Genomic DNA, 15168 nt, shown 5'->3' on the forward strand with positions numbered 1-15168 from the left:
GGAAGGGTAACCACCTTTCTGTATACAGTGCTATAAAATCCCTACTGGCCAGAGGCAAAATCCATTCACCTGTAAAGGGTTAAGAAGCTAAGGTAACCCCGCTGGCACCTGACCCAAAATGGCTAATGAGGGGACAAGATTCTTTCAAATCTGGAGCGGGGGGACAAAGGATTTTGTCTGTCTATGTGATACCTTTGCCGGGAACAGATCAGGGATACAAGCCTTCCAACTCCTGTAAAGTTTGTAAGTAAGCTAGCTAGAAAATGTGTTAGATTTCCTTTTGTTTTTTGGCTTGTAAAATTTGCTGTGCTGGAGGGAATGTGTATTCCTGTTTTTGTGTCTTTTTGTAACTTAAGACTTTGCCTAGAGGGATTCTCTATGTTTTGAATCGCCTGCCTGTGAGATTATCTTCCATTCTAACCTTACAGAGTGTTTCTTTTGTCTTTGTTTTGTTCTTCTAATAAAGTTCTGTTTTTTTAAGAATCTGATTGGGTTCTTAGGGTCCTAAGAAGCCCAAGCTGGTCTGTACTCAACTTGTTTATTCTCAAGCCTCCCCAGGAAAGTGGGTGTAAGGGCTTGGGGGGATATTTTGGGGGAAGACATCACCAAGTGATCTCTTTCCCTGTTCTTTGTTTAAATCGCTTGGTAGTGGCAGCATACTGTTCAAGGACAAGGCAAAGTTTTTATCTTGGGGAAGTTTTAACCTAAGCTGGTAAGAATAAGCTTAGGAGGCCTTTCATGCAGGTCCCCACATCTGTACCCTAGAGTTCAGAGTGGGAAGGAACCTTGACAGGAACTAAGGAGCAAACTTCTGCTGTAAGCAGAACTAGGTCTGGTACACTTTTTTTTTTTTTGGCTTACAGTTACCAGTGCAAAGGACAAAGATTTAAATGTTTGAATAAACATTTCAACTAGTAAGTGTTCTCAGTTTTTATAACAAAAAAAAAAAAAAACCAAGCAAACAGTTCCAGCTTCTGTTGTCTGTTCTTCTTCATATCTAATTTTGTAAATTCTTTTTCCTGATTCCTCTTCTCTACACAAGAATTTTCAGTAGATAAGCACAATAGTCCAGTAAAGTCTGTTGCACAGGACTAAACTTTATATATTACTAAATATGCCCTAATACACACTGCAAAATGATGGAACTAACATGAAGACAAACAAAAAGCACAGTTCTCAACGCATCAGCAGGAATCTTAGGCTAGTCTACACTGGCAGTGTTAAAGAGCTGCCACGGCAGCTCTTTAACGTGGCTTGTGTAGTCATGGCAGAGCACTAGGAGAAAGCTCTCCCAGTGCTCTAAAAAAATCCACCTCCACGAGGGGTGTAGCTACCAGCACTGGGAGCGCGGCTGTTGGTTCACTGTCTACATTGGCGTTTTACAGTGCTGAAACATGCTCCCCTTGGGGGGGGCGGGGTGTTTTTTCACATCCCTGAGTGACAAAGTTGCAGTACTGTAAAGTGCCAGTGTAGACAAGCCCTTAAAGTAACAACCTCTGCTACAAAAACTACTTGTAAACAAAATAAGTTTTGTTAGACTTAAGTGCTTGTGTTTTTGCCACCAAAAAAAATTTTTTTTTTGCTAGTTAGCAGAGCCCTTTCTTTCAGAGGAAACACTATTCGTGTAAGGGCACTAGCTTTATATGGACACTCTTTGACCATTCTTTAGCAAGGCAGGTTCTGTGGTGGATCTGTAGCCTTTTGTTCCACTGTGGTGGCAGAACAATCCTGTCCTTTGCTGGCAGGCAGTATAGACCCAGGCTCTGAAGAACCCAACACCTTGTCTTTTCCTCTAAGCCCCAAGTGGACGTTGTCAGGTGGGTAGCCAAGATCCTAGTTTGACAGTTCAGATTTTGATTTGCTCTTTTAATGAGTGCCTCTATCCGGGTGATCAGCCTGAATCTGAATTCCTGAGGCACTGCAGACACATCATTATTTGGAGGGTGGGGATGTTTTCCATAAGCAGAAGAATCTCTTACAAGTAAATTAAGCCAGAGGTTCTCACTCAAACTGTGGTCCGTGAGCCCCAGTCAGGTGGTCTGTGGATAGTTCCCTCTAAGGTGTGCGGCCACCCAGGCACGCACAAGAGAATGAAGGGCCACCCACCTAATTAGTGGAGCTGCGCAGGTGTGGTTCCACTAATTGGGAGCCTGGCCCCTGTAGAAGATGTACATGTAAGGTGAGGTGGTGGCCTTGGGGTGAATGGGGGTATGTGGGAGGGGGCAGTGAGGTGAGAAAAGAGGGTGGGGGGAATTTGGGATGTGCAGGGTTGCGGCGGCCAAAGAGGCGACTTTCCCCAGCTCCAGGGCTGCCGCTGCCGGGGAGAGAGAGACACACCCCCCCCCGCCCCCGGCCCTCCTTCCAGCCTCAGCTCTATGGGTCTCCCCTGCCGTGGTAGCCCACCTCCTTCCCAGCTTGGGGGGATGCAGCATCAGGGGAGACAGGGCACATCCATTACATTAGAAAGGTAAGACTACTGATATTAAAATACGAGTTGTGTGCTTTTATTTGTAGAACAAAAAAACATTCATCTATTAAGATTTTTTTTATATAGTGCTTTTATCCAAAGTGTTTTACAGTAGTTAGCTAACGGTACAAACGACACTTGGAAAGATCATTAAATGGTCCACAGAGACCCTCAGCAATTTTCAAGTGGTCCGTGAAAAATAAGTTTGAGAACCATTGAATTAAGCAGTAATGAAACTAAGATAGGTCTGGTATCTTGATTTCTTTTCTTGGGTTTGCAGCATATGATGCCACTTCCATGTCCAAGAATCTGCCTCTCCGCAGTGCAACTACTTTCATGACTGTACATTTCCCACTGTACTAACTGCATCCACCTCAGACACCGATCACTGGCCACACACACTTCCTCATTGTTCTCCTATCCCCTCATTTTAAAAACAATATTAGACCTCAAACACCAACCAATTTACTTTAATTCAGCATCCAACTTGAATTTCTTTGCATATTCAAGTGAGCCATCTGGCTTTAATGAACTGTAATTGGTTTTAATGTTGCTTCCAGTTGTTGCCATCCCACTGAACATATCATGTGTCACAGAATATGCAGTTAAGAGTTCTAGGAAGGTTTGTAATACTGAAATAAGTGCTGTATGTTGCAGTCTACTTCCAGAGGCTGGGTTCTTTTCTGTCATTTGTAATCTCTTTTTTGGATGTCGAGGCTAGATTTAGCCAAGGGATATTTTGGGGGGGTTTGAACTTCATATTCCTATTGGTAATTCAGCTGACTTCCAGTTCTGTCTGTATAAAAAAATCAGTGCTTCTTGCTAAATAAAGAGGACCTTACTCAGACTTTACTAGGGCAAAACTCACATTAACTTCAGTAGGAGCTGTGGGTATTCAGCGTCTCTAAAATAAAATAGTAGCGTGATTTACGTGTTTACATGTTACTAGGTTCCTAAATTTATACACATTTAGGTATGTATTTTGCTCTGTTTTAGTTGTGGAAGATACTCTGGAGAGCTGAAAGAAAAGGAGGACTTGTGGCACCTTAGAGACTAACCAATTTATTAGAGCATAAGCTTTCGTGAGCTACAGCTCACTTCTTCAGATGCATATCGCTGCAGTTTCCACGATATGCATCTGAAGAAGTGAGCTGTAGCTCACGAAAGCTTATGCTCTAATAAATTGGTTAGTCTCTAAGGTGCCACAAGTCCTCCTTTTCTTTTTGCGAATACAGACTAACACGGCTGTTACTCTGAAACCTGGAGAGCTGGGTAATATAAATTGTGAAAGTTTAATTTAATTAAACTATACATGTGAGTAGAGCTTCCAGGACCAGGTCCTAAGGTAGTAGGGCTTCATTTCAAAGCATATGAGACTGTAATGATTAACAGCACTCCATTTTGTGCCAAGTCCCCCTATTTGGTTTTGTACTATGACCGTTTGAACACAAAAATGTATTACCAGCTTTTGCCAATCCCAAGAAATATATTGGTTTACAAGAAACTATGATAAATGTATTCTGTTTGGCACTCGATGGTAGAGTCAGAATATTTTATAGTTTTTCCATGGGGTAGCCTCATCTTCCAGCATCCCACACCACTTCAGGCCTATGGAGATAAATGATATATGGTTTAGACTAAGGGCTTGTCTACATGACCCGCTGGATCAACAGGCAGTGATCAATCCCAGCGGGGGTCGATTTATCGTGTCTTGTCTAGACAAGATAAATCGACCACCGAGCGCTTTCCCACTAGGGCGAGAGGCTCAGGCAGAGTCGACGAGAGAGCATCAGCCATCAACTTACCACAGTGAAGACACCATGGTAAGTAGATCTGATTACGTCAACTTCAGCTACGTTATTCAAGTAACTGAAGTTGCGTAACTTAGATTGATTTCCTTCCCTGCCTAGTGTAGACCAGGCGTAAGTAGAAGCATTGTAGCAGGAATTTGCCATTTAAATGACATGCATTAGTATGCTGAATTTTGGTAACTATATCTACTTTTGTAACTTTCTACAATTTGTAAACTTCTGTAGAGAGTAAACTGATATTTGCTGAGGGCTGTTTCTGAATTACTTGATTTTTAAATCTTGGCACATCTATTTCTTTCCATAAGGTAACTAATGTAAAAAAAATTGGACTCGTTTGTTTTTTGGGTTGTACCTCAGAACTAGTAGAACACCATCAAACAGTTTTAATTGTCTTATTTATTCCTTAGCTTAGATGTATTCGTTTCTTTTTATTATCTGTTAACAATTTCATTCATACCTGTTCATGAATGGATATTTGATGCAGAAAAGTTGCCTGCACACAACTATTTGTACCAATTTAACTATTTCTAAAACTGCTGCAAACACTGTAGACAAGACCTCTCTGTGGTTTTGTCTAGGCTATTGTTTTTAGTTGAGTTGTAACTGAAGTTTAATTGAGAGCATTGTACAATATCATCAAGTGATAAATCTAAACTCTCAACAAATGGTGGTTTCAGGACACACACACTTATGAAGTGTCTAGATTCACCTTTGGAATACAGCTGGGCAGAGAAAGTCAATTATTTTTCATGGAGGATTTTGATACCTGCAAATATTGGGTTTGTTGCAATTCAGAATGAAAACCAACATTTTCAAAATACTCTATGAAAGGAAATGGTGCCTTCATTCAGAATCAGTCCACTTGGTGGAATACCCCAGAGCCAGGCATCCCAGAAACCCTGGGGTCCCTGACTCCAAGGCAGTCGGCCTAACAGGCTGCCCCAGAGCCTTGGGCCCTGGGAGAGCTCTCTGTTGGACTGCCAAGGAGACAGGCAGGTAAGCTGGAAGGAAACCAAGCAAGCTCCAGACACAACAGAACCATCTCTGTGAAATATTTTGATTTAGATAAATTGGCAAACTATGATAGAAAATTCAGATCACATTTTTTCAACCAGTTCTAATTCACAATCATGTTAACTTGATTAGTTGACAATTAACTCGCTAAAACTATAGCCTATGTAAAGATTCAGTCCCATTCAGACTTAATGTGAAAATGACAGACCCATGGAAAATCTTTTTTTTTTTTTTTTTTTTTAAATAGATGTCCAGGGTACAAACTTCCTCTGACTCACTTATAATTTTTTTTTAACTAACTCTGGGGTTTTCTTAAGTGGTAGCACCTTAAAAGGCTTAATTTGTGATTTTCATGATCTTGATTAAAGTCAGTTTTACTGTTTTCCTCTTGATAGTCATTTCACTTGTTTGCATGGGTCTTTCACCCAGTAGTGCAGGAAAAAAAGACACATTTAAACAATTAATTGTAAGAATGGTAGGGTTGTCTCTGGAGCAGACATACAGTTGCCAGCTCACACGTTGAGTTTTGGTGTTTTTCCTTAAAGCCCCCAGCTTCTGGAGGTATGTGATTAGGAAAGACCCTCCGCTTTCGTTTTAAAAGCAAGTTTCTAGTATTTGTGGTTATGGAGAATCAGGGGCACCCTAAAACTCAAACCAGAATGCAAATAAAAAGTACCCCTCATGTATTTTTAAAATGTTTTCTGATTTAGAAGTCAAGTAGGTATCATTACTTTCTCAGAACCTGTTCATGAATTGGCTCCAGTGCAGCAAATCATAGTTAGTTACATGCTTAAATCGTACTTGTGTGAGTCTTAAGCTCATTCTAAAGTGCTTTGCTGAAAACTACAAAGGTTGGTGAGAAAATGATCAAGGTTTGTAGCCAGTTAGGAGCTATATTCCCTTGGGAGTTTTTCATATGCAGCAAAATGTGATGCATTTTCTGTATTATACAGTAGTTTGAAGCAGTAACTTACTGCATGACAGAATACATTTAAATTTAGCTGTCCTTACAGTTTCTCCATAAGCAACTCTTGAATGCAATTAGCAAAGGCAGTGATATGATGTGCAAAAGTCACTTCAAGTAATTAACTAAGTGGATTTACACCCACTTATGCCAGTGGGAAACTTGTCCCTTATAATTTTAACATAACTAAACTAGACAGCGATGTGTTGGGTGGCACTTTGCATAGTCTGATCACGCTTCACTGGTGATTGAGGACTTCAGTTTACCTAGCAAGAAAACACTTCACTCTGTTTACAGGGGAAAATATAATTATCCTTACTGCATTAGAACTTAGCCAATAATTACCCATCTTCCACCAGGTTTTTACATGGAGTGCATTTGTGAGGCATGACGAAAGTTTGTCATGTTTTGAGAAGTTTGACACCTGTCTCTTCAGAAATTAGTACTTTATTGGATGGCTTCCAGTCGCTGATAAATATAACAGTAGTACTCTTAAGCTTTTGAGAATGGTAATCTAGGCTTTTTATGAAAATGAGTACTCCTTTAAGCACCCTAGCAGTAAAATAAAATATATTAACTTTCCATGCACAGAGCTGGGCAAATCTGTTTCAGGACAGCAGATGCCTCTCAAATTAATATTTTAAAGTAACATTTTTGTGCACCACAAAGTGAAATATATTAGTTAAATGAATTGCTAAAGAAATATCTTCCTTTATATTTTATGATAATAAAATCATTAAAAATGATATGGTAAAAGAATATACATGAAAAGGCAATTAAGTCCTCCATCCTGGTGCATGGAAATGTAACAGTTTTTTAAATTTGTATAAAAAGACATAGTATTCAGGTACTAGACAGACCTAATAGATGATTTGCAGCAAAATGGCTTTGCTAGTTTTATTTCTGTTGATCCTGTTAAAGTGAGGGAGTGATGGCTCATTGGCTAAGATCTTTAAGCAGTTTTTTTGTTTAATAACATTGTGACAGAAGACCAGCATTGCTGAATTCCTTGAAGACTTATGAAAGGTGTGTTGCTAAAATGTTTAAAATAAATATCCTTAAATGGACATATAGTTGGCCAGATTCTGATCTCAGTGACACTGACTTAAGTGGTGTTACTTGTCCATTTCACTTATATAGTTGTGATCAGAGGGAGGGAAGGATGGCCTTTTGTTAGGGCACTGACCAGGGACATGGGAGACCTGGGTTCAAGTCCCTGATCTGCAGCAGACTTCCTGTGTGACCTTGGGCAAGTCACTCACCCTGCTCAGTTTCCCATCAGTAAAATGGGCATTGGCTTGAGGTGGCTGGCAATCTAGATATCAAAGCCAAGAAACTGACAGAATATGGCCCTGTCCAGCCTTTCCATTGGAAACAGGAGAGGAGTTGAGCTGTATAACAGGTGAGATATGTACAGTTTGATAAAAACAGTAGTAGTTTAAAAAAAAAATCTGTGCTGATAGTTCATATCTCTTGCTGAGTCCCATACCACATGCCACTGTCTGGGATCTATCATGCTCTTGTAATCCATTTGAAGGTGGGTTGGAGAGCAGATTTTTTTGTATGTGTTATTGCAACATAAATTCATGATGTCAAACTGGCTTTACTAATGAGAAAAATGAGGGCCACTAGCTGAAAAAATGTATTAAAGTGAACAGTTCCCCTTTCATTTTCCTCAGCAGTAAGCCAAACACTTGTCTTGCGTCTGGAAAAAAAAAAAAGTGATTTTTTTTTTAAAGCTTTGAGCCTCCTTTCTTTCTTGTTTTTTGTTGTTGTTGTTGTTTGCTTGTTTTTTAGTGTTCTTGCTTGAACTTCCTGGATGTCTGTAGAAGCAAAGGTGGGAAACAGCACATGAGCACCAAACAGTGACAGGGTTGGCTCCCAAGACTTCCTGCTACTGCGCATTACTGCTGGATTGCTGTGGAAATGAATGGAGAACAGCAGCATGATGCAGGTAGTACCACTGATGAGCCCAGGGCTAGAGGCTCTCTCTGCACAGACATTTTACAGCCAAGCTGAATAGGATCAGCAAATGAGTGCAAATGTTTTCAGTAAAAGTGCGTGACACTAATTTTTGTGTATAAGGGAGTAGCTTCACATTGCAATTACTATGGGATAAATTCCAATTTCCTTGCACATATTCAGTAGTGCCTTACTCCCCAAATAGTATCAAGGAAACAATGATCTGGCCCTATGTTAAGAAATGATATTTTAAAAAGTGAGCTTTTTCTTTGCATTGTAAATATGGGCTATTCACACATGTTGCTTCCATTTAGAACAGAGAAGTCTTATTTGGGGGTGGGAGAGTGAAAAGGGCAGAGCAATTATGATAAAAAATATTTTGTACACTTAAAACATGCTGCAGATATAAACTAAGTCTCCTGATACCCTTGTGAAGTAAGTCAAAATGATTTCATGTTTACTCTTATATAAGCTGAACTACAAAAGTTGAGTGGTATGCTTCAGTCACTCACGATTCTCCTTCAAACTTCTCCTCAAAACTGCCCTCTGCCATGATGCCTACCAAAAAAAAAAAAAAAAAACTTGACAACAGTTAGGCCACTGGTGTGCTGAGATCATTGTCTATCACACAGACTATTATTGTCTCGTTTCCTTGTACTCCTCCATCTGTCTATACCCATCTGTTGTCTCTTGTCTTGTACTGAGGCTGTGTCTACACCAGTGATGCCCAGCCTTATTACACAGGAGGGCCACACAAACCTAAGCACAACCTTGTATGGGCCAAACAGATTCTACATATTTTAATAAGATTTAAAGTCACCTGTATTGATAGTATATTTTAAGTTTTATCTTGTTTTGTATGTGTATGCGTAGCCCTCCCACTTTTAAAAGTGATGGAGCCTTAACTCCCCCATTCTGGCACCCTTGACCAGGACCATCCTTTTCCTCTGTCTTTGTACATTACCTGGCACCAATGGCTGGTCCTTAACTAGGGCTTCTAGGAACTATATTAATACAAATAAAATAATAAGAGCTTTGGGTAGTCTTTAATTTTGATTTCTGGTCCCATAGTCAAACCACTGGACCAGGTTACCTTCCAAATTTCACTTTGCCTCAAGGAAAAGTACCAAAGAAAATATTTCCCCTCTACCATTGCTATTGTAGTTTCCTACATTGCTTTAGGAAAGTATAATTACTGTTACTGCTACTGTAGCAGTGCAAAAAAATGACTACATACAATGCATGCAAAAACGTTTTACCTGACCATGAAATATGATCTCTGAGAAATAATCACAGATAGACAGCCTGCTGCTAACCTTGTTCCCTTTGAAGTATACTTAGATGAACAAAAAAGAGCAACAGAGAGGTGGGATAAGTGTTACCCGGCATATACAAACCAGTTTTACAGTAGCAGCCAAAGATTTCTAAAGCACTTGCATAAACAGGTATCGTGCAAAAAAGAAAGGGTAAAAATAGTTATCTGACTCTGAAAAGATCATAACAAATGTTAAGGCTGTACAGAGGTTAAAAACTCATGTCTGTGCATTAAGGCACATACTGGATTTTTATTTTGCCAAAAAAAGGTAAGTGTCATTAGCCTCTGATACTTACGGAATGTCTGTAAACATTTCATTGTTTCTTGAATCTTCTGTCTTTCCATTCACCATAGCTCAACTGCAAATATTCTAAATTCAAGGTGTTACTTAGTTGTGATTTTTGTCTGAATCACATAGTATTGTTTTGAATACAGTAAGCATGTGAGAATTTCTGGCATGAATTTCAAATTGAGTTTCCATGAATACTGTCATATGCAACTTTTGAAATTCACTTTAAATGAACACTTTTGCTCACAAAATAAATACACGAGATGCAAACATGGTCACATAGTCAAAGTAAATTTATTTAAAATTTAAAGAGAGGTTTATTTTTGCATTATTTATTCACCTCTATTTACTTGAGAATTACAATTGTATTTACCTTTTTTGAAAAATATAGACAGAATATAGTGAATAATACCTGTCAGGTCCTTCCTTCAGTCACTTGTTGTTGTAAAAGGCATTTCTACCTTAGTCCTCTCTTCAGAAGTGTTAACAAAATAGTTAATTGAAAATCTTCACCCTCACAAAAAAACCAAATAATTAACAAGATGTGCTAACCTCAGTTCAATCACACTGCTTTTAGTCACACCCTTGTCCCCTTACTGCACTCATAGCACACTGAGTTTGTTTATAAACTGTAGGCTGCTACAATATAAATATACGTTTTGACAGATTTTTATTGGGACTTCCCCCTTCCCCCCCCCATCTTCTCCTTTGACTGATTTAATTTTTCTTGTGTATGACTTTTAAATTGCTTTCTCCTTTACCTCTCCTCCTTTAAGGTAACTGAAAATAGCCTCTGTCCTATTTTCTTTCCTGCCAACTCTTTCCCAGTGTGAGAATGTGGACTGTTATCAGAGAGATGGGATGCTTTCCCATGCCACAGGAGGAAAAGACAATGCCTACTCTTGTCACTTTCGGTCTTTCAGCTACCAGAATCCCAACCTGACTTCACTTAATTATGGCCTAACTAATTATATTGATCAAGGAGACTAACCATAGTTACAACCAGGTTGAAAAACCTGGTGGTTAGAACTTGGTTTCAGACTGAGAGAGTCTGAAGTTAGCCTTAATTTCACTTCTTGCACACTGTAGTATGATGTACTTAACTCTCTCCGTCTGACAGTCTTCTAACTAACCCACATTAATTATGCATGACAGTTATTGGCCACGAGAATTAACATGGGGCAAAGGTCCAGATTTAAAGCAGAGCACCTGTAGTTGAACTTGTTCCTTGATAAGACTTGAATGAAACTCTAGTGTGTCATTTCACCATCTTCTTCACATAGTAACAGTGTCAAGTGGTGGAATTCAATATCCCTGTGTTCCTGTTGTATCACAGGATGGATAGTCAAACAGATGGCAGAATTAATGCGGAAACATTTGACACTGAAGACAGCACTAATGCAAATAGTTCTGGGTAGTAAGTGATATACAATAGTACTATGCTGGTTTGACACTACTAATCCACACACATAATTTGGCCACAAAAAAGCTGTCTTTTCCCCACTTTTTTCTAATTCCTGAAATTTAGGCTCTAAAACCAGTTAGGCATTACAATGCTGAGCACAGCCATGCCTAAATACTTTTTAAAAAACTGGGCCTTTCTGATTTATCAGTCTTTCACAGTTGGTATCACTCATTAGTACAAATAAATAAGATTCTATTGTATTGTCTGAATTCAAACTGATTAGTACATTAAATAATAAACTCACAAGACACATCTGAAATGCAAATTGAGTTCAACTGGTCTTATATGCACCAACTGACTAGATCAAAATATATAATTTAAATGGGGCCCTACTCAGTCATAACTACCTTACCAAAAAATAAAACAGCAACTGAATGCTGACATTTGACGGTTTCCTGTTATCTTAAGCCTTCATAGTGGGACAGACTTCAGCCAAACTTACTAAATACAGTAGAACCTCAAAGATATGTCACAGACTGACCGGTCAATTGGACACTAATAAGCAATCAAGGAGCAGAAGAGACAAAAAGAAAGCAAATACTGTACTGTACGTGTATTGCATCTTAGAGGTAGGCACATCTGGGCTGCCTGTTACCACCCTTACCACCCCCCACTCCCATGCATGGGACAGCCACTTACAGCTAGGAGGTGAAGACACTGATGCTGCCAGCCCATGGCAGCTGGAGCCAGCCGAGCAGGAGCAGCGCGGGGGTCTGCACGGCTTTCATCCCCTCCCCTGGCTAGGAGGGAGACAAGCTTGCAAACTCGGTCTGACCTCCGGGAAAGAAGCTGCCTGCAAGGGAGCTGCCAGTGGTGTGGAGGGAGCTGCTGGCCTGGAGTGTCAGCTGCTGGAGCTGGAGCCTGAACTGTGCTTTGTTCAGAGTTACAAACATTTCATAGTTACAGACAACCTCTATTCCCGAGGTGTCCGTAACTCTGAGGTTCTACTGTATTTCTGAATTCTCTGAAATTGAATGCAGAAATTAAGACATTTGTTCACTGAATATATTCATGCATAATGTATCTATCAATGGGGGAGAATGAAATTGTTACCTTTCTCCCCATTTAACATAATGCAGCATTTTAGTGTGGGGACATTACTCAGTAAGCTTTTCATGTTTCTTATTCACCCAGTAACAGCTACAGTAAATTAATTGGAAACTTCAGCATTGTAGAAAGACATGGGTACAAGGCAGACAGATTTGTCACATGATGCACTAGAGTTTAAAGCATTACAACACTGAGGGTTTAGTTATGAAAATTGGAGGGAAAGTCTTAAACTCACTTCCACAAAAGTGAGAGTAAAAGTTTGTAATTTCTTTCCAAAGTTCACTTTCAGTAATTTATTGTGCTTGTTATGCTTTGCTGAAAATAGTGATTTATATAATGTAGAAGATAATAGCTTCTGGTTTTCTACTACAGGTGTGATGAGTGAATAGCTCATATGCAGCTTAGAGCAGACAATGTATATTAACGAAGTAAAAATAGACACATCTCTCAGTTCCAGTTCATTCAGAACTGTTTCTGACAGCACTGTAATAGTGGGTATATGATACCTAGAAAAGCAGGCAAACACTGCTTCTTTTCTGGAGTTCCTTGTAGTGATTAGGTAGCAACATAAACTAATTGACCCTTTCAGTGTGTTAAGTGACCTCTGCCTCTTCTAAGGAGCTTAACTGCCCCTTAGACAGTGATCTGCTGATCATCATTATATAAGACTTTGGTGCTGTAAGCAGCTCAGCAGTGAGTTTAGTGTGGCTGCATATTCTCAAAATCCATCTAGTATTCCTATGTTTAACCACTTTACTTTCAATCAGTTTGTTTTAGGGCTGTCTTCAAATGGGAGCCATTACCTACAGGTTTCAACCAGTGCCTTCAAAATAAGGACCCATTTGTGACAAATCAGGAAATTCCTGGGTTGTTTTTTAATAAATATTTTGCAGACCTCTGTTTAGTTATGAAGGGTTACTTGGCTATGTATTGAAATCAAAGGAGGCTGTAAATGGGGAAATTCATAGGCAAGCATCAGGCAACCTCCAGTACACATCTTCCATTCAGATAACAGTGGCTGGGCCACTGAAGGGGAAGAAACTGACTCCATCCAGGCTAGTTTTACTCTTTCCCAAGGCTGTCTGGGGTCAAAGGGAATTCTAAACTCTCAAAGACCCTGGGAAAGGGAAGGATTTTGGGTGAGCTCGGAGATGCTAGCCACTGTGTCAATGAAGAGCTGACAGGAAGAAAAAGTCACACAGGGAGACAGACTTAGATGCAATGGGCAGATGCTGTCTGCTTCCCCCAGCTATTCATGCTTTGTACCTTTTGAGGAATTAATAAATAATGCTTTGTTTTGTAGATATTGTTTCTGTATCACTGCAAATTTATGCTCTCATAGCCTCCTTCAGGGAAACTCATACAGGTACCAAAACTGAGTTGGACCTATGTTATAATATGGTTGGTAATCAGGTGTAGCCCAGAGATCCAGTCTGAGTAGTTGGTGCCCCTTGGTTCCACCCAAAATGGGGTGTAGGAAGCCAGGCCTGTCACCTAAAAGTTCATCCAGTAACCATGACCCCATTTCCCCACTGAGTTCATATTCAGTATCTGAGTATTTTGAACTCTAAAACTTCTCAAGGCCAATATGACCAGCTTATGATTATTTCCATTATCAAAATCAGATTGAGAGTAGATTCCTTTGGCGCAGGTATTGCCATCAACAAATAAGTGCAATCAACAAATGAGACATGCTTTTGTAAACCTTGAAGGAAATTCCACTAGCAATGTAGAATACCTACCACTAAAGTGCTTTAAAACAAAGGATCACCCTTTCAACATCTCCCTTAACACTATTACTCTGTTCAGAAAAAAGGAACCTCCGAGTTAGACTGAAGACTTTATTGTTCTATTCTTTGTGTTTTTTACATAAAGAATTTCAAGTTTTCCATTTTGGACAAACCTATGCCTTTTTATGTTTGAATGAACAAAAATTGCTTAAGAAGTGAATCTGTTTTGGCTTTCAGGGCAGAAAGGTGTGATAAGATGATGATGTAAATGGATTAGATAAGATGGTTTTAAAATCTTACTATTTCATCACTTGTAGGACAAGTGGCTTTCTCCACCCAACCCACTCTGTCTGCAAGAGTGTTTATTACCTGTCTTAAAAGGGCTGAATGTGTGGAAATGCTTAATGCTATACAACCCTCTAAATAAGCTTAATGAGCCCCACCTAGAATTTACCAAACAAGTAATATTTGTTATAACAATTAAGTACTAAATGATATTTCTTCATGTGCATTTAGTTTACAAACTAGATATAAAATTTCCTGATGTTTTTAGTTACTTTATAAAATGCAGCCAGGGTATTCAGTTTATATAATCAGCTATAAAACTGGAGATGGGAAGGTCCTACTTACTGTATTAGTCATCTTGTCATTCCTTTACCAGTGCAGTGTTTGTTACAAGTACTCAAGTGTCTCTTGCCCATTCTAGTTTTAAAATGCTTCCAGCAATGGGACTTCCCTGCTTCTCTGAAGATGCTGTTCCATTGTCAAACAGACTTCATGACTAGGCAGTGTTTCCTGTGACTCATCTTGAATGGTGTATCAAGCTGTACTCCCTTGAAACCACTCTAATTCCTTTCTTCTCTGTCCTTGGTGTTGACACACTTACGTTTCCTTGGTGCCTCTCCCTTCCCTTACCCTCTTCAGCCACTGTTTACTCAATCAGTATTCATTTCAGTCTTCTAATCTTTCCTTTCAAGACCATTCATCTCTTGTCTTGGTACCTTCTGAATACTCCCTAACTTGACATCATTAAGGCTGGATGTATGTAGAATTCTGTCTCGTTCTAAGTGCCTGCATCAGTATGAACTCTCCTTTGCCAAA

General features: G+C 39.5%; 1 protein-coding gene across 5 annotated transcripts in view; it reads left to right on the forward strand.

Annotated features, from left to right (window-relative positions):
- SFMBT1 (Scm like with four mbt domains 1) overlaps window positions 1-15168 on the forward strand; it is a 137673-nt gene that overhangs the window by 71148 nt on the left and 51357 nt on the right. For 2 of the 5 annotated variants that reach the window (XM_073352395.2, XM_073352401.2), the window contains exon 2: window positions 8054-8210. The exons of 1 other annotated variant lie outside the window; for it this stretch is intronic. In XM_073352395.2, coding sequence (XP_073208496.1) covers window positions 8183-8210 — 28 coding nt within the window. In that variant the 5' untranslated portion in view covers window positions 8054-8182. Of the gene's footprint in view, window positions 1-3720; window positions 4291-8053; window positions 8211-15168 lie in introns of those variants that run through there. 2 more of the 5 variants (XM_073352398.2, XM_073352396.2) reach the window with 2 other exon arrangements.

This window comes from Lepidochelys kempii, chromosome 7 (genome assembly GCF_965140285.1).
Source record: "Lepidochelys kempii isolate rLepKem1 chromosome 7, rLepKem1.hap1, whole genome shotgun sequence".
Taxonomy (NCBI): Eukaryota; Metazoa; Chordata; order Testudines; family Cheloniidae; genus Lepidochelys; species Lepidochelys kempii.